This window comes from Opisthorchis viverrini (assembly GCF_000715545.1).
Source record: "Opisthorchis viverrini unplaced genomic scaffold opera_v5_132, whole genome shotgun sequence".
Lineage (NCBI taxonomy): Eukaryota > Metazoa > Platyhelminthes > Trematoda > Opisthorchiida > Opisthorchiidae > Opisthorchis > Opisthorchis viverrini.
Genome location: NW_008751789.1, coordinates 709968 through 729952, shown reverse-complemented (window position 1 = coordinate 729952; position 19985 = coordinate 709968). Strand labels below are relative to the sequence as shown.

General features: G+C 43.9%; 2 protein-coding genes across 2 annotated transcripts in view; one reads left to right on the top strand and one right to left on the bottom strand.

Moving 5' to 3' along the window:
- Positions 1-19985, bottom strand: part of T265_06424 (hypothetical protein) — a gene marked incomplete at both ends in the record, with an annotated part of 94546 nt that overhangs the window by 20947 nt on the left and 53614 nt on the right. Inside the window, one exon of the mRNA XM_009171682.1 lies at positions 216-299. Coding sequence (XP_009169946.1) covers positions 216-299 — 84 coding nt within the window. The remainder of the gene's footprint in view (positions 1-215; positions 300-19985) is intronic.
- T265_06423 (hypothetical protein) overlaps positions 10780-19985 on the top strand; it is a gene marked incomplete at both ends in the record, with an annotated part of 31632 nt that continues 22426 nt past the window's right edge. Inside the window, one exon of the mRNA XM_009171681.1 lies at positions 10780-10994. Within this exon, the coding sequence (XP_009169945.1) occupies positions 10894-10994 (101 nt within the window). The remainder of the gene's footprint in view (positions 10995-19985) is intronic.

Sequence of the window (19985 nt, the reverse complement as noted above, 5' to 3'; positions counted from 1 at the left end):
CAATGGTTTTGAAGTGAAGAAAAGCAAACCATGCATCTTCGATCCCCCACAAGATAGTGGGCTAATGCACTAAAAGAACTCGCCAAATTTCACTACATATCCACCCAGACATTCTGATGCTTGAAACGCAGGGGTCTATCGGGATAATTAAAGGCTTCAATTACATGAGCATGCGATCCAGATCACTGAAGAACACGGAGAACGAGATAACTTACCGGTCGTCTCTGCCCAAATTGCGTTCTGATATCCGTCGCATTTCCATCACAAGTTCTTTTTCCAAGGCTTCTGGTCCATACTGTCTGCAATAGAGGCGAATGAAGCAGATAGAACACTGCCGTTGGAAAACCCAACACATCAAGTATATTGTGTCTGTTTTGGCATCTAATGTTTCATGTCTTGATGTTTAACTCGTGATCAGTGGTATCCAACTCAAGGACGTTTGAGCAATTGAGTTAATTCGGATGAACATGTGGACCACAAAACGCAAAAAACCCTTGTCAGCGCACGACGACGGAAACCCGACGTTCAAAAGGAGTGTCACGGTCGAAGATGTTACAACACAGTCCTCGTTCGCAGATAAAAAACAGCTACAAAATCCCCTCTGCGTGGGTCAATGTGAGAGGCCGAAAACGAACACTGTTGCCAGAAGGTTGAATTCTCGGGCTTAAGGTTTTCGGGTAAAGCAGATCACACCAGACGGATGGTTTCTGTAGACAGGCTTTACTGTATTTATCAGTAGAGCTCAGAACTGGCACATTTTCATGTAACTTCAATAACACAAGGCATGAATTAGCATGATGACAGCGTGCGTGTTGAAAAAAGCTTATCGTGATAATGGAAGCACTAATGACGAGCACGATGGCTACAGTTGTTCTCTGAATGGACCTTCTTCAACATCAGAAAAAAGTTCGCCCCAGTAAACAGTCTCTGTTGAGGCACGACAGTAGCATGATGCGATTCCACATTAAAGTTTGCGGGGCATACTGCATGGCGCCACACAGAGGTTACCTAGTGGCTTCTCAGAGTATATTCGATATACAGAAGTAGTAATCTCGTAACGTTGATGACGCCTCTAACAGCCCACCAAAGGTGCTGACGTTCTCTAGGTAGGTATGGTATCCAAGCCCCATTTCCTAGTTGTATAACAAATCATAAGTGGAGTCAAACACTCGTTCGGAACTCGATTTGGCGTTAAAAATAGGGTCAGGCGAGTGTCCATGCTATAGGCTGTTGATCTGTTCGCCGATCTTGGCAATTGACTTGCAAACACTTCATCAACATACGAGATGATATTATCAGAGCGCCGTTGGGTGCGTTCATATAGCATCTGAAAATCAACTAAGTGCCTAATAGGAAGAGTCTCCGCGAATTTATTGATACATTTGAGATCTACGTTGCGCTACCGTCTGTGTTCCTTCTCATTTGATTATTTATCCTTTTTTTGACTTGACTGCGTCCTTCACAAGTTGCATTGCGTTGTGGTCCGATCTCCTTGAGATTGATTGGTTGGTTGCGTCGCATATTTTGTACATCGTAAATGATGGTGTACCCGCCTCCGCCAGTTAATGTGGTGCATCAATTCACTGGTCGGGTACCCTTGCTTTATTGGCTGACAACTGTTTATTGATAGTGGAGTTTCAAATAAAAGTTTCACAAATTCACGTTGTTACTTTATTCTTGCTTGACCCAGTATGAGAACGCCACTACAGTCGAACTCGTGTCTTTCCTGATATTTGTGCAGGGAGATGAGAGAATCGACTAGCTTGTGTTCATGTATTCTGATGGAGACCTCCCTTCCGTCTGCCCCACGTAGAGCTCGTCGCAATTTCCGCACTGCATCCTGTTCTTCAACATCGGATGCAACTTTCTTCTTGGTTTCGATAGCGTCCTTCACACCATGTCAGCAGGTTTGTGGCATTGTCGTATTGTGCTGTCGTGAGAGCGTTGCCGCCATTTCAACGGTGTCCTCAATGTACGGCAGGTTGGCTCGTTTGCCTCTACGTTGTGCTGTTTTGTTATTCCTACTCAGCTTCCTGTGTGATCTTCAGATGAAACTCCTTCGGTACCTATAGTTCTGTCGACAATTCAGCTGCTATTCAGTTGAGTTTTCCGTTAACACCAGGTTAACTTAATGTTCAAACGGGAAGAAAATTGAAGGAGATTAGAAACTCGTAAAGAACGCTATTGTATTGCTAGAAACCAGGGAATAATCGAGATTACAACCAAACCACCGCCGGGTTGGAACCTCTTGTCGCTATTGCTGCAGTTTCCAGGACGTCTTCGAAAGAGAGCTCCACAAACGTGACCATATGGCTTTTCAACCAGTTGGGATAAAAATACCGATCACAGGCAAAAAATACGCGAGCTATTATTTTAAAATAAACAACATAATTAAAGGAGTGAAATGACATCAAAGAGCCCCTGCATAACAGCTGAACATTTCACACCATGTCACCCGTAAACGGTTGTTTATCCTCAAAGAAAGCTTCAACATCAAAACAGAGTGACAAAAAAAGAGATGGATTATCAAGTTAGTTAGGCGCAAGCAACTGTAAACAGCACTATCCGAGGCGATTGAATAGATCTAATTTGTATTCTGCGTTTCGTTACAAACTATGAAGGGGAGGATAATCACGTGCCTCCGGCAAAAATGGAGTTAGCAGGTTATAAAGAGATAAACTAACATTTGTGAACTGAAATATTAGCTGACTTTGTGACACCATTACAGTACATATCGACGGAAACATATCGAGTGAAACACGACTGAGCTTACAAAATGTGGCAGAGTTTTGGGTTTGATTGCCCACTCCCTGCGTCAGAATCACGTCTAAGCATCCGCAACCCTTATTTGTTACCAAGTACTGCGTATGAACGGGATTTAGGGTCTACTTTATTATTCCAAGCGGATATAAGTTCCGCAAATCATGTGGTCACCCACAACTAACCTTTTTATTCATTCGTCAGATTCTCATTCAGCTGAGGATATCGACAACATCCACGTGTGTTCCTTAACACAGTCGTTTCAGAAATTAATGGATACTATTAAGTTAATTAGTCGAGTACTTATTGTATGGTGGAGAACGCCTTTGCTACGGGAAATAGCCGTGTCCTATATCAACCGATACGATCGACTGGCCCTAGGAAAGCAACGGTCAGCGAAACAATCAGTGAACACTTCGAAGAACAGTTCAGCTGGCCTCCTGCAACACATCCTGTGGGGATAATGCACACGGGCGAATGGAGTGTAAACCTTGATCGCCCTTTAAAAGAAGAAATAAGGTACGAAACCTACGTGATAGAACGTGAGAAGGCACCAGAACCGGACGGTCTGTATCCAGTCCCCTTCAAAGAAGACGAAAAATCCCTGGTGACCCATCTGACAAAGGTTATTGGTACCATATGCGATGAAGAGAAGGTGCCTACAGGATTGCACATGTCGACAATTATTCCTATCTTCAAAGCGTGTAGGCGGATGTTGTGTCAAAACCACCGTGGCATCAGCCTGTTAGCCGTGGCATCGAAGGTTGACTGAACACAAGGGTAGACAGGCACGTGAAAACAAAGCTGGGTTCCATCCTGCAAGAGTTTGCATCGATCATATCTTCACCCTCCGACATTGCTTCCAGAAGCCAACAATGGTTGTGTTCCCTGATCTGAAAGCTGTTTTTGACTCTGTGGACAGTCAGGCACTATGCCTGTGGAGCAAAGGTGTCCCCTCCTTAAGGCTCTGTACGCCAACTCCCGCGGCCGTGTGAAGGTCTACGGGGGCTCTCGTCTGAGCTCACCACATCAAGTGGTGTCCAACAGGGCTGTCCTCTTTCACCTTTCTTCTTCAACTTCGTCATCGATACGATCATGGAAGACTCACTACCAGCCTCTACTGCCTGTGGGGTCGACGTGCTCCCTGGGCCTCCGCTCACACATCGAGTACGCAGACGACATGGCTCTTCTTGGACCTGACTCCGTAGTAATGCAAACAATACTAAATAATCTGAATAATTTTGCTTCACGATTCGGCATGCGCTTCACACCTGTAAACAGGAAGGTGTTACTAAAAGACTGGGTGGGCTCGAACTCTAGCCTCATGCTTGCGGATGAACTGATTGAGGTAGTGGACAAATTTGTTTAAGTTGCCAGCTGTATCAGTCCCGGTGATATTTTTAAACGGATTGGGAAGGCCAGAGCAACTTTTGTGAACCTGCGACACCTTTGGCGTGGATATGATATCAGTTTCAATGCCAAAGTCGAGTTTACAATGCTGCGGTGAGCCCTATATTACTATATGGATCAGAAACGTGGCCGCTGCGCACCGAGGACGTCAAAAGACTTTCAGTGTTTGACCATCCACGTCTTCGGAGCATTGCCTGAATCTGGTGGGAACACCGGATCAGCAATTCTGAAGTACGTCGAATGGTATTCGGGAGAAATAACTCACCCTCGATAGATGAACTGATCACACTGCATAGGCTGTGGTGGCTTGGCCACATGCAGCGTATCGCAGTCGACCGAATTCCCCGAAGGGCTCTTTACGCACAACCAAGTGAAGGGTGGAGAAGAGTCAGAGGCAATCAAACAAGCGAAGCATGAAAGCCACTACCAGCAAACTCAGCTGCGCTTGATGGGGACCCCGAGACGGGGCACATCTATGGCTAGAGACATTGTCAAACATGGCCCGGTAGCGCCCTCAATGGCGCTCATGCATCCAAGATATTGCCTTCAATGCATAGCTCCCTTCCCAATCCACCACTTAACAGTCCACTTACAGTAGTGTATTTACGCACTAATTTATCAGTTCCCGCCTCCAATGATGCATAGCTACCTACCCCACCTTCCCGAATCACCGCTGAACGAAACTGTAGCAGCTACAACCAACATATGACACGTACGCGGTTATTACAGCCGACAATTATGATATGGTAGATGAAAAATGCTATTAAAACCTATTCAAGCTAAGAGCAATAGCAAGAGAACTTTATGTCACGCCCTCCATCTTGAAACTCATAGAAAAAGCCTGCAGTAACAAACATGTTAAATTCTGGAGAAATTCGGCATCCCAGTTCCCCACACTTCCACTATTGCCAACGGTAAATCACCTATGGCATATAAGAAGTGCTACTGTCGTTAACATACCTCGACACTATACTCATCATGTTGTTTTTGAAAAAGTTTGGATGGGACTGATCGTGAAAAATACTTAAGGGGAGTAATCAAGATGTCATAAACCAATGAGTACTGACTGAAGCGTTGTCCTTCTGAGATGCCATTCACTCACTTTGCTGTGCATTCGAAGTAAGAGTTTGTCAAGAATTGTTTTGACGCAGAAATCGGGCGTCAACCATGGTGGAGAGAAAGTATACATGTCACAGAAATGGCAGCCCGCTATCTACAAGATCTGCCGCTGAGGCCTAAGCTATCGTCCTTTTCTCCAGTTAAGCTGGTTTCAAAGGGAAACATCGCTACTGTTAAGAGCCGTCACAAAAAGACTGGACGGTTTGTGTATCGTTGTGGTTGCCGGAGATTTGAATACGCATGTGAGTAGGGTCAGCGCACCTGAGACTCAATGGAGTGATAAGCATGGACTGGACTCGGAACGTACGGACAATGGGGGAAGATGGTTTCAGCTGTGTGCTGCTCGCAGGCTGGTTTTATACAGTATTAACTTCTAGAATAGCCCATATCGACTGGCCTCCAACGGCATGCCGCCCACAAACTCAAGTCGATCATATTGCCATCAGTTAGTGATGGCGTGGATCGATAAATGACTGCCGGTCGTTTTGGAACAGATTTGTGGATACGGACCACGCACTCGACCTGAGTTGCTTTTTGCTTCGTCTTCCAGGGCCGCGTAAGGTGCAGACAGACGGTCTGGCGACTGAGTGGCTGGCAGATCCGAATGTTAGAAGAACTTACCACAATCGTCTTTTAGGGTCTTTTCTAAGTGCTCCACCATCAAATGTGAAATCATACTGGGACGACATCGCAACCATTTTGAAAAGTGCTAAAAGTTTTGCCTTTGGCAGGGCACCACCAGGCGCACCAGACCGAACGATGGCACTGATTAAATCTCGGAGAAATATCTCGGCCGGTACCGAACGTAATCTGGCGCAACGAATTATCGCACGCCAAGTGAAAGTGAGCGTGCGAACCGACCGTGGAGTGTGGCGGACACAGAAAGCCAAAGAAATGGAAGAGGCCCAGAAAGCTGATCATGCCGAAGATTATTTCAGTTGATCCGTGCTACCGGTTCTCGGAAACCGCCTGTGGGCGAAACCATCACGGACCAAAAAGTAGTGACCATCTCGAATAAAGATGAACGCCTCGCCAGTGGGCCGAATACTTCGAACAATTGTTGTGGCCGCCAGATGCCACTGATCTCGACCCTCGACGGTGAACGCAGGACACTCTACAGCCTCGGAGGTTTACAACTCCACATGTTCTCTCAAGCAAACTGAGCACCTGATCCGGATGACCTCCTACCCGCATTGTTTAAAGATGGAGTGAAGTCCTCAGTCAGCGGCTGTCCGCTTTGCTTGCCTGTATTTGGAAAAAACAGACTTACCCAGACAACTCTGAAGAGTCGGTGATAGTGCTCATTTTCAAAAAAGGGGCGCAATGAGTGTAGTAACAAACGGGGGGTCAGCTTGACCCCAATTGTAACAAGACTGCTGGAATCACTTGGGCAGTGAAACACTGACTCGAGTGCAGCAAGCGGGATTCCGGCCTGGTAGAGGTTGCGTTGACCAAATCTTCACACTCCGTTAGGTGCTAGAACAACGCCATTTGTATAAGCGATCCCTAATTCTAGTATTCCTGGATTTCCACGGCGCATTCGACTCGGTTGATCGCTCTGTTTTTCTTGACACCCCTGCCCACCAAGAAATGCCCCGGAAATTCTTGAACATGATACATTCTTTGTGTTCTCAGACTTCCGGACGTGAGAGCATACGGAAAGCTCGTCAAAAGCTCTCGCACACAAATCAGTGTCCGTCAGAGGTGCCAACTCTCTCCATTCCTTTTTAATTTCGCGATCGATGTGATAATGAAACGAAGGCTAAACGGTTTTGAAAACCCCGGTGTTCAAACAGCTTCTGGCTAAAACCTTGTCGATCTGGAACATGCAGACGACATCGTCCTGGTGTCTGTTTTTGTATGAACTGACCAAAGTCATCAATTTCTTTTTGTCATGCACTCTGCACACACAAAGTGTGACGCTCGTGGACACGCACTCACTGAACACGCCGCCCACAATCCAGGAAGAGGCACTGGAAGTTGTGGAGCGTTTAAATTATTTTGGAAGTTGTACTAATTCTGACTATAGTATGATAGATGAGGTCAATGCGCGAATCTGCAAAGCCCGTGGCACGACTGGTTGGAGACACTGCAAGATATGACTACTAACCGATGTCAGTGGTGTTCTTGTTGTCAGATTGCCTGAATGAGTGCTTGGAGGAGTAGGCACCTCGGAATGATTGTAGTAAGCTAGCACTAAGACCCAACCCCCTCTACCTTTATTCTTTTCTTCATAAATAAGGCTTACAAATAAATCGTGCTTGTATGGCAGTGAAGCATCAATGTTGAACATTGATGTCAGGCTGTCCATGATAATGATGATGAAGCGACGAAGAACATTTGTCTATACTGGCGTTACTAGTAATGAATACAACATTCATAAGTCGCGTGGGTAGTTCAAGCTACCTCAGGAGTGAGTGTTGTTAACAGTCATGGCTTTTCGTCTCTCAAGAATGCAAAATAAATCGGGCGGTCGCTCCCTTGTTTCTTCAACCAACTTCTCTGCGTTTGTCTAGTACATCTGGGCTCCCTTGATCATGCGTCAAATGACAAAATCTTGTACCATTACAACGTGGACCGACAATATGTACACGAAAATTTCCTATCCATTTTTAGACCAATACACTCATATGCATATTGACTGGGTTTCCATGGGAGACTCTATTGAATATGATTTATGATATTCTTCAACTGAATGTGCTGAACAGAGGCCGTCGCATGTTTCAGCTGGTACGATATTTGAGATATCGTAGTGTATTTCCTACCCAGTATATTCCCACTCAGTTTGTTTACGCGCCTACTACCTGCATCATGCGCCTGGCGTGTAACCTTCAACCACATCAGTTCCAGTTGTAATCACGTTTGGGAGACTATCAAGTAAGGATGGACACCCCTCTTCACATTGCAAAAAATAAATAAACCTGCGACTCGGACCAGCATACACACACACGCACGGGACATGAAGTCAACCAAGCTCCACGAACAACTACGGAACACGAATAGCAACTACACTGCAGAGAAAACAGGTTCGGTCTTCGAACCTTCACTCAGGAACTCTCAACAGCTGCCATCAATGAGTCGCCCCTTACTTATTTCACTATGGCCTAGTAATACTCTTCTCAAGGTGAACCTGACTATTGTAATCATTCCTAAAAAAAGATGCTTTCCTAGTCCTTTCCGCCAGCCGACTATTAAGTTATTTACGTTACAACCAGAGCACTAACGGAGATCAGCGGTTCTTCCTAGGTGTGGGGATATTCGTAACTGAACATCTAGAGTTGACTTTGTATTTATGGGCATTCTCATAGTAAACACTCGTCTGGAGAAGATGGGCAAAAAACACCATTTTGCAGTGAATTTTCTGCACGACGACACTAGGTAGACGGTTACTTTATGAATAACACACCTAACCAAACAACTATTTTACGAATAATTGATGAAATTTGTAACTGAGATGCATTTCCGTGATACTACACCATTTCCCAAACACGAAAGATTTAGTAAGAAATACGTTCCCGTTCTCTGATTGTTCAAGATTAATCAGTGTCTAGACAGACTATGACCGACAATAATCTGCTCATCCTGACAAAAAAACGGAATCTAAAAGATTGCATATAATTCCGGCTTAAAGCCATACAGTACCAAACTCTTGGTTATCACATGAGATAAATGCTTTTAAGAGAAGGCAATATAATACCGTTGTTGTTCCTGCTTGCCTACTATTCATCAGTTGGTGCATGTATTTCCATCACGCGACCCACAGTTTGCACTTGGAAAGCGCTACCGAATGTATATAAACTATCCAGGCAATCATAACACTAGGTGTTGGTGGCGGAAATGTATCCTACACACTCGGTAGGTAGGTTGGGAGGGAGGAAAACGGTGCAGACATAAACGCCTCACATACAAAGTATACTAAGGATGGTACGTGAGTGTGTATGCCTAGGAGACAATGAAACACCTAGATTTCGTTTCCATCGTTGCAAACAATACCATAGAGCATAAATGTGTAGTAGGTTGTGTGTAGGTTGCATTATATAACTGATCAATTTACGCTCAGGTTGCAATTTTAACCGGCTAACTTATAATACTTTGGTGTTTTGGAGGAGTAGAACATACGGAAACGAGTTGAAGAAAAAACATGAGACGTCGGCAATGTGTTGAAATATTGGTAGCTCGGGTGAGTTTATTGGTTGTTGATCTGCTTGCCGAGCGGCGCCAAGCTCGGCGAACAGATCAACAACCACCTGATCAACAACCAATAGCATGAGACGTCGTCCAAAATAGGTCCACAGATAAATTTGCGCCATGCAACAGCACAGTTCTGTACTATAGATTGCGACGTTTCCTTCAGATGCGCCGACATAGGTAATGGAACTGGAAGCCTAGCCAGGGAGCCCACCGGTCCAAGCTTAACACAGAGCTAACACCGGTGTGAAATAATACACGGAGTAGTAACTCGAAGCCTCGTGGTGCTGGTACTCATCATTTCGCAGTGGGAGTGAACTCAATCTGACAGACCAGTCCAGTTATAATAATTCATATGTAAGTCATACATATGTATTCAACTCAACTGAAATTTGAGAAACAGCTTCCAAAATATTCAGATACCACACACATGTGGATACCCTGAGGGATATTGCGACCCGGTTCATCATTTTAGGAAAGCTTAAACAAGAACCAATGGATTCAGTTACGTTATTCGAACTGCCCTAACTGGAGAACCAAAGACCGAAAATGATGTACCGTTGCTCTAGCCTTCAATCCACCATCATTTTAACATCCGCAAAACATAATTCAATTCTCTATATACCACTTTTGCACATCAAACAGTTAAATCTCTCCTACTCATAAAGAAAGTACGGAGTCCCCCCAAATCCTTCCATTAAACCACACAGTTGAGTAATAACAGTCATCCATATTAGGTCTGAAATCTAGGAGCCGTGTACTCGGACAGGTCCGCCTTTATGAAGCAATAATACTGAGAAAAACAGTTTCTCCATCACTTTGGGTGGGTATCTCATTGTTATTTAAATTCTGCTGTGTGAAATATGAAATAAAATCGACTACAGTGACTGTGTTTTGCAGCTACTCAGAGGTGCACTGAGAGTTACGTGCCAATTGGCTAGGAATTGGTGATAACTTGACAGGTCACTAAACTGGATAGACTGTCAAACCATAGGTTGGTATAAAACTAACGATATATGGCACTAGCGCCAAGTCAAACTCGGCATGCAGGGGCATCTCACGAGAAACAGAGGATCAAAGCTCATTCATCCGCCGTCAGAATGGTTCGTCACCAGCACGTATGATCACCAATCACCGAGCGAACATCTCCATGGCATCGACACAGGTAGACAGCCAATCGCATTCAGGATAACAGTTAGGCGCGGTCGGTCACACACCAAAGCTAACATAAAAATTCCGGTAAGCCCATAATCATACCTGAATGAGGACGTATGGCAAACAATAGTAGCAGTACTTGGGCAAGCAGAGTTTCCCAAAATGTGCGAAAACTTTGACACCTCCTACGAATATTCTCATATAAACAGGTGGAATTATTTACACTTGATGTTCAGGTGATTCGAAACAATTAGAGTAGAAATGCAAGTAACGACGCCTCAAATCATTCCATTTCCACCGTTACTTACTGTGGATTCAGAAAAGGCATCGCACTACGAGAACAATGCGCAATATGTGGAAAAGTGAGTTTGAAGATCATCTACTTCACTCATTCATGCTGTCTCCCTATTCCTTGCACTCGACTAAATTTTCATGAATCGTTGAAAAATAGGATACAAAATTGTGCCTCTTTTGTTGCGGACCATTTTATAAATCCTTAGGGAGATAATTTAAGTTAGTTAAACGCTATGCACCTGGCCGTCTCGGACGAGATCGAAGGACAGCTACCATTAGCTCGAAAGTAATCAAAGGCAATACTCCAGTGCGAATCTGCTCATCGCTCTTATTGTTATTATTACTAATACTGTCGTTATTATATCAAAGACAAAAGGCACCGAAGCATGCATGGTATCCACCCACTGTGAAACAACTCCGGAATGATCATACATAGATGAATCTGCAAACAGTAGGGGAAAAACTCCTGCCTACCGAAATGTCCGTTTTAATTTCCAAAGAACAATAGCACAACAAAGTGGAACCGTTAATCGACTCCATAAGCAAGATATCAGTGGACCCTTACTGACCTAATCTGGCTAGGTCGTTATTTTAGGCTAAGGTACATGAACAGTAAGTGACAAGAACATGTCATATTGTCACATAGATCGAAGAAAGTGGAGCCCGAACATTGAATCAGGCAGCGAGCGGAAACGCAGGGTTCATTTTTATTGAAAAAATTCTTTTTAACGCCACAGAATTCGCATTGGTTATAAAATCCCTTCTTTTGCGATTCCCACTTAAGTCCGCCCTGGTAACACAGTAATGATAGTGATAAGAATAGGCACAAGAATACTCTGTGGTGTCCCCGAAAAGAAGAGCTGGTACTATTCAAACATTCATCTTGATCAGAGACAAAACTTTTTTCCCCTACAATGCCGTTGAAGACATCTGAATTTTTGTTAGCTGTGCGTGACGGCTATCGTTAGTCGTTCCCCTGAGGTGAATTACTGCGGCTTCAACAAACGTGAAGCCAAAGTGCATTGATGGCAAACGACGAATTACGAAGTGGAAAAAAAGAAAAGTTCGTTTAATCATAAATAAGAAAAAACTGAATATGGTTCTTACTCAAAAAGCAGCACATTAGAGTACATTTGGTGCCAACATTATCTATCTTTGTGTGTGACCATATTTCGTAAAAACAAAAAAGACAGCAGACACCCTTCACACACATGCAGCATGTGTGCCGTGACGGTCTGTTCAGCTAGTTACGTACCAACTAGAAGTCAACAAATTTTTTACCTTGAATTGTAGGGGGCATTGATTTACATATGGGTACGCAGCTCCAATTACGTACAATTCGTTAGTCAAGCATGATATGAATGATGGAACCCCAAGGACCAAGTCTAGTTGATCAGCCTCTAGAGGAGCTAAACTTCCAGATGTTTTCCGAAGAATTTTCTAGACTCTCAAAAGGAAATAGGCGGTCTATTGGTCGTAGCCTATCCAAAACGTAAAATCGAAGGGGTTATCCCCGCCATGCTTAGTTAGAAGGCAAAGCGCAGTGTACTATAAAGGAAGGGTCAAATTGCCCGACCACCGTCTGTCTAATATGTGTCTACTGTGCACAGGAAAATTTGATGGCCCTAATTTATCTCTACCCTAACCGGAAACTCCTAATATCGACCCTGCAGGCTTTGACAAAATTAGCAAAAAAGACCGGCAAACTTCGGACATTCCACTCCCCAAGAAAAAACGACCGCCCATTCAGAAAACAACAGATACCGTTTGGTACGAAAACTGATCTCTCTTTAACTAAGTTGAAGTACGAAGTCTAATTATTTACGCTTAATCTACTTGACAATTGAGCTTACTGTCCAAAACGTGGTTCAAGAGCCTGCATGTAATGGGTCTGCCCTGAAATGTGGGAAGAACCGTTCGCACAGTAAACTCTGGAAAAGCTTCGATATATTATAGGCTTAGCCGCCCGTTTAGCTCTGATTTAATAATCGTTCAGTTATAATACCCTCTCGGTGCCTAGCTCCCATGTCACCAGAAGGAAGCACGAGGGCTGGGATACTGCCAGGTTGCCCAAACCTAGATAGGGGGAGTAGAGTGGCAAAGGTCACATTCGAACCACGGACATTTCGGTCAGAAAATTCGCGCTCTAATTGCTTGAGCCATCCCTCCCTTTTCAGTCCTTTGGGACTGATAGTGAAGCTGACTGGCTAGGGTCCTTAGACGATCCCGTTTGAGAATATTCTGTCCCTCACCCGTAACATCAAAGTCGTTTAGCTCGGCAAAAAAGGTCCCATGGAACTGCTTAACTACTTCAAAGACGTTAAAGACGGAAATGTAATGGTTACAGTATCGTCGAAAAATCACGCGATTGTATGGTTTTGAGAGTGTACCTTCATGAACTTGTGTAGGCATCATGTAAAATGATACCCACTATAGCATAAATGACAGCCTCATAATAGAGGATCGGACAATTATTCCCTAAGGATAAGAGAAAAGATTCCGAACCCGCTCACACGTCACCCGCACCCTCGCAAGTAGTGGGGTTAATGATAGAAGTGTCTAATGAATGAAGAGAAAGGGACCGGCTGAAAAAAGAAATATGGCAGTACTGTTGTAATACGCACTTCAAACGCAACTATGGTTGGTAATAATGATGTTGATAATAAAACCGACCAGTTTAATAATTACATTAGGATAACATTCTAACGGTTCGCGTTACTTCACGGTTAGTTGGTGACCTAAACTCGACGGTAAACCCTCGATCTTTACTTCGGTCATTTCTGACGATCGTACTGTGTCTTTACAACTCCAAGCTATGAACGCAATACTAATTGCAAATCAGAGTTATTCAACTGCACTGATAAAAGCCTCGGCTCAGAATACTCTTCAGACTTCGGGAAACATCTATCGCGGATCAATTCTCAAAAGAATAGAAGTGGATTATGTTTCAAAGAATGTATTAAAATTGAAAGTAGGACAATTAAAAGGATGAAACCTCCTTAAGGCACGCACGTAGTAGAGCGAAGTCACGTACAAAGTACCAGGGGGGGAACTAACATGCTACAAAAGACGAAAGGCGAAGCAATGCGACAGGGTTCATTGCTTTTCTGAGAATTTCGCTGTTTTTGTCATCGATTTAAATTTCGACAACGGGGATGTTTTTGTTGCTGTTGTTGTTGTTGTTGCACTTGAGAGACTAAACATTTCCGTATAATGAGTTTTACATTTGAACACAAGCTCATCATGCGTGCTCAACAGTTGAACACCGCCTGAATGGATAACAGACTAGAAACGGTGAGCACGAGAAACTCTATCGAATTTAGTGAAAATAGTTTCAGTGACAAGAAACGACCAGATTCTGTAGATGTGCACAGGAACTACAGTAGGATAATTGGCTACAAGGTCGGATATATTATTCCGCATTTATTGTACGACCTCTCTGTGGTTGATAAATTGTACCCTCCCTCGTGTTACTTGTCTAACATCACCTATCGTCTACGAGACAAAGCAAACTATTGCCTGCTCAAGGCCAAATATGAAGCTATAAACTCTTCTGTGAACGTCATCCTCAGATTTCCGTTAGGAAACCTAAACAATATTGTTCGAAAAAATTTTGTCTAGACAGGTGGATGGAAACTGGTCGTAAAAAAATTTCACTTCCGGTCATCAGAAAAGTAATGAAAAATCCACACCTAAGGACATATCAAGAATCCGTTCAGCTGTGACACCCTAGCGGGACCAGGTGGAAGGTAGACAGTACCAAGGTCTTAGGTATCCGTACAATGCTGAAGAATTGCTAAGATGTTACGCGTAGACACAAACCGTAAATCTCCTAGCCAGGAACACGTGCCCCAGTAACCACACCAACCCGGGATGAAGAAACCAAAATGTTGAGTTGTAGCGATTACCTTCTGATGATGGCACCTAACAGATCTTCGTCAGAAATGCAACAGTTCCGGGTGTTTCTACGACCGATTGGTAATCAATCTCAAAAGCTTGAATTAGCGAACTCAGTCATAGTTGGCTACGCACAGGTTTCCTGCTCTCTGGCTCACGCATCATGTGATCTGAACAAGCAGCTACAGGGTGATCCACGCTTAGATCTTCTGTTCGGTTGCGTGCCTACTGGCAAACACGCACCTGATTTTTCGCACTTTGATATCCGTTCGGCCCGTAGCAGCAACACAACGGCGGTTAGCATTCGGGCACGCCAAAGTCTGATCAAAATCACGGTTCTTTCGGGAAGTGGATCACACCCAAGAACGTGGGGGCATGCCAATTTTGGAGAAAAAAAACGATGGGCAGATAAATGATAGGTGAATAAACGGAAAATGATCTGTGACGGATTTTTCGACTATTCTACAATTTTATCACTTTGGTCAACACATCAGGAGGAACTGTTGCGAAAGTTTGTGCTTTCGTTACTCTTATCAGACTGTATGTCGATTGCGCCACACATGAATAGCTCAATCGAGGAAACGGTCAGTAGTTTATGACAGGGTGCGTTTGTAACGTAACGTCGAGGAAGATGCAGCTCCTTGATTGTCACTGTTCCACTGAGTACCGGTGAACACAGTAGAACATCTCAAAAGGAACATCAACTCGAGAAAAAACTAAAATGTTCCGAGATGCGAGGCCTCTCTACCCCAGACGTTTTGTGGAATAAGTCTGTACACCGAATGATAACCAATGTATCCATCCTTAGGTGGTCTGACATGACAAAACCTAAAGACAAAAAATATAATTTGTTTTTTTTTTTTTACAAACGGAAATTCTTTTGAGACTGCAACCGCCGATATCCACGCCAGTTTATTTTTCCATTACTCATTTTTATACACCAACCTGGAAGCAGATATCGGAGGCAACGTACGAGTGGTTACCGCACACCACTTAACACGAATTGACTGTTGTCGGATGCGTTTAGCCCTGAAAAATCAATCCACTACGCGGTTCATTTGCTTTGTAGTATCCGGTTTTTCACAACCACTGTGAAAATATCGCGAAAACACTTGACTGCTTTCGGGTAGTCAAATTTCCTGACAAGTTTGATCGCAAGGGACTAGTAGACCAAAAAACTAAATTCGCCAGTTAGAGTTCTATCGGAGCAGTCATAAGGGCTAAAAATACCATAAATACGCGTGACAGCCCATTACATCCACCCGATGAGTTTCAGAACACTTCAACTGCGAGTAGCATCCTCATATCCGAAACACATGGACAATATATGGACAGGAATCTCAAAAGCACCGCTGAAATGTTAGAAACGACACTTGGTGGTAATTACAGAGATAGATTTCCTTACCAATAAATTACCAGGGAATCACTCTGGTCGTAACAAATGTCGTCAAAAAATATGTCTTCCTGATTTGACGGAAAGTTAAATTTCACACAAGTTGATCGAAGGAGTTACGAGAAGATTAGCATAGTAAGACCGGGAGTGAACAGTTTCGAATTTTTTTATTAAGGTTTTTGTATTTACTCTCATATATTACAGTCACACATAAATCGCAGTGAGTTTCTTTCTAAAAATGAAAGTTTGCATTCTCCATATTCTAAATTCATGGGCCCATAACTGGTCAGTCATGGTGCGAGATTTTATTCAGATTTTCCACTACCCTAAGAGGGGTTTTATTTCCTGTGGCCGTACGTAGCCGATGAGGTAATGTTTCCACCTGTCAGTATGCTTGTTGTTCCCCAACTTAACAGTCAGTGAATCAGTTGGGTTCATCACTCTGCAAATATCCTAATAAGGACACCTTAGAACTCAGAACAGCATGCATCTGAGACCTCGATTAGCAAGCAAAAACCCGCAACCCTAAAACAAAGTCCGGGGACGAAACGTTGCAAGTCAGTTCTGTTTTTCAAGTGCACACGTACGCACAGGATGATGCCTTGTTTCAGATCAGCAGATAATCAATCAGGGAAAAGTGATAACACTGGCCTGAGACGAATTCGGTTGATTTTAAGAGTAATTAATATCGACTTGGTGATCCACATTCACAATATGCTGCCAAGACACAATGCCGTATCAAAATAGCACGTTGCCAACCCGAATCCATTCTGTAATCCCATGAGCTTAATAACGGGTGACAGTGCAAAAGTCGGCTACTAGCAAACTGATGTATCTTTGAGAATGGTTTCTCGGTCTCTTTATCCATTTCACCAGTTTGTCCCTTATTCTGAATTCTACGGGAATATCAACGACGAGACCACATGGGATCAGGAATACCTCTAAATGCAGAGTATCCCTTATTGAGGGGTCTGTCTGTGGCGTACAGTTTGCATCCCCTGGAGCAGTCAACCTTCACCGCGAATGTGAATTGGCTTTTGTGCAATAATTAGCCTGGTGCTGCAGCATATGTTATAAGCGAAGAAACAGAAACGCAGTAATCTCCAGTAAGATGCACACCTAAAAGGAGACCACTGCTCCAGAAGCCACAATAGAATCAGTCACGACTAAGTGTGCATCCCACCCGCACTCTCAGTAGTACGTCCTCATCATCGTGTTGTCCTATCTTTAGGAAAAACACCATTTTAGCATGACATGACCGTATATATAACGCCTCGTAGGTAGAGTAGCAAGCCAATTATGGAAATCGGGATTTGGTGGTCGTGTAATGCAGTACAGCACAACTGGTTCGTGCGTACACAGTTCATAAGTTCGATGACGATCACAGTCACCTAGCACGTCAACTGAAGTGTATTATTCAATAAGCACGGGCTAAACGGATGCCGAAACCAAACGTATTGGGCCTATGGAGTAAAGACTATCTGAGATCGACAACAGTAAATGGGGACACAGAGAATACGATACGCCAGGAAATGTCACCATACGGATGAAGCAACATAATCAAGTGAGTTCGCGCTGTTCGACTTAATGACTGATTAAAACTCACTAGGATTGACGTTTGGATAAGGTAACACTTTGTCTGGGACGACACAGCCGATGTGAAACCTAACAACTCAGCTCCAGACAAATCAGACTCACGAAACATCAAAATAGACTAGGATAAATTTACTTTCCTCCAGTTCCGTCACGAATTCGCAGCGTCGACTGACTCGTTATTATCAATTAACATTGGGCAACAAAAGTGTCCAGATGCACAACAGCAGTCGAACACAGAGGACGACAGTTTGCGTGACAACAAGTCAGATAAAATTAGACAAGTTGTACTTATGCTTCATTCTCTCCAGAATGTAGGGAAATCGACAGTGCGGTTAGAAATTATCATGTATGTGCAACTATGTGCCTTCAGTCCGCCCGTGTTGCATTCTTCTAGAAATTCGAGTCCTCATAAAACATTCGAAGTCAAAAACGTTTACTCACGAGAACTAAACCTGTAAGCTTGTGAGAAGCATCTGAAGAGACATGGATGAAACGACTATCGGATAGAAAGAAAGGGCCTCAAGGGACCTAGTCCTCGGGGTGGCATATTAGGGCGGAAGAGATGAAAATATATGGTGGCGGTAGTTGAGCCACGTCACTTGGGAGTTGAATACAAAACCAGTCTATTTTATGAATTATTGTCTGAGTTGGGTAGAAAAACTGACGAGCTCCCAACACAATGGTGCGCGGCTCCAACTCACTCGACATTCTATTAATTCTGCCCAGTTATGGACAAAATGGGAGTACTTTAGCCTCGTGCTTCTTAGGGGAACAAACGTAACGTCACAGCTTGCCTACCGGATGAGTTTGTCCAATGCATCGCACAACTACGTCATCGTATTTTAGTTCCATATTAATTGAGCCACAGCTGTACTAAGAGCTACGCGAAGTCAAGTGGTCACTAGAAAATCAGGATTCAGCGAAAATCAGAAAAGAGGGGGAAAAATCCCAAGGCCAATCTTTTAGGAAGTCTACGCAGCAATCAAGTTAGTCACCCTTTGATGTGCGACCAAAAGGGAAGCGAGCTTGAAGGAAACAAACCCCCCTCTATCCATACGGAAGGTTGTTGTAATCGTGCAACAACTCGTCGTCAATCTCGACGACGGGGATGAAGCAAATTCATCAGATCTGTCTTAGCTCTCCAGGGTTAACAGTTTGCGATGAGGGAATTCCGGTGACCATCATCATACAAACTGAGTAAACTCGTACTATAGCTAACTTCAGAAGGTCACATAGACGTATACTGTATTCGGTTTTATCGGTAGTGTAGGCCCAAGTCTATCCAAATCGGCGATCACTGTAGAGAACGGTATTCCTGTGATAAGCTGAGTAATGTCTAGCACGCGCTGGCCACATATGTGAACCTAGGGTTACCGTTAACAGAACGACCTTTGGCATACAATTTGAGTACCAATTGTTTTGTTCTTCCCACAACTCCCAAACGGGAAGGCTATAAAGGGTTCGCCAGCGAGAGGGTTTGGGTTGTGTTGCCAGGCTCTCCGTTGTTTTTAGTGCTATCTCACTTCGGTTTGGCGTACATTGCATTACGTCGAATTGTGTTACATTCAGCTATATCCCATAGTATCCTGCTCATATACATTTAATACATCTATCTGCAGAGAAACAGCACTACTGTACGGCCTGAAGTGTTAAGCCGAGAGTGGTGCAGGCTAGAACTAGATAACCATATCCATGTGCCTGGGATGTGCTTCCTGAGTGATGACTCTGCATGAGTAGTCTACGACGACGCTCAGAGGAGCAGATAATCTACCCAAGTAGCTTGAGCAAACAAGTGGACAGTTGTGCAACTTCATATTTCTTTTCGGAAACACCGTCTACCTGAATGGGGACGCTAGGAATCAACTCACCAATGCTTCATCACACTGAGGGGCATAGGTCATTCAAAACGTCTGTGGCGTTTCTGTAGCAAAGCCACCACCTTCAATGCGTACGTGTCATTTCTCTTGCTTCAAATAACTAACTGGTTTAAACTGATCGTGCCATTTTCAATAGTACTTGTCTATATCTCCCGCCGCACTCCCGTTTTCAGGTGGCTAAAACTGTACACGCTGGAATGACTGCACATTTAGTACACGGTTTCCTTATCGCCATCATTATCAGCTGTCAGAACCGCGTATAGTGACTAGAGCATCCACAGTTTCGTTCACCAATG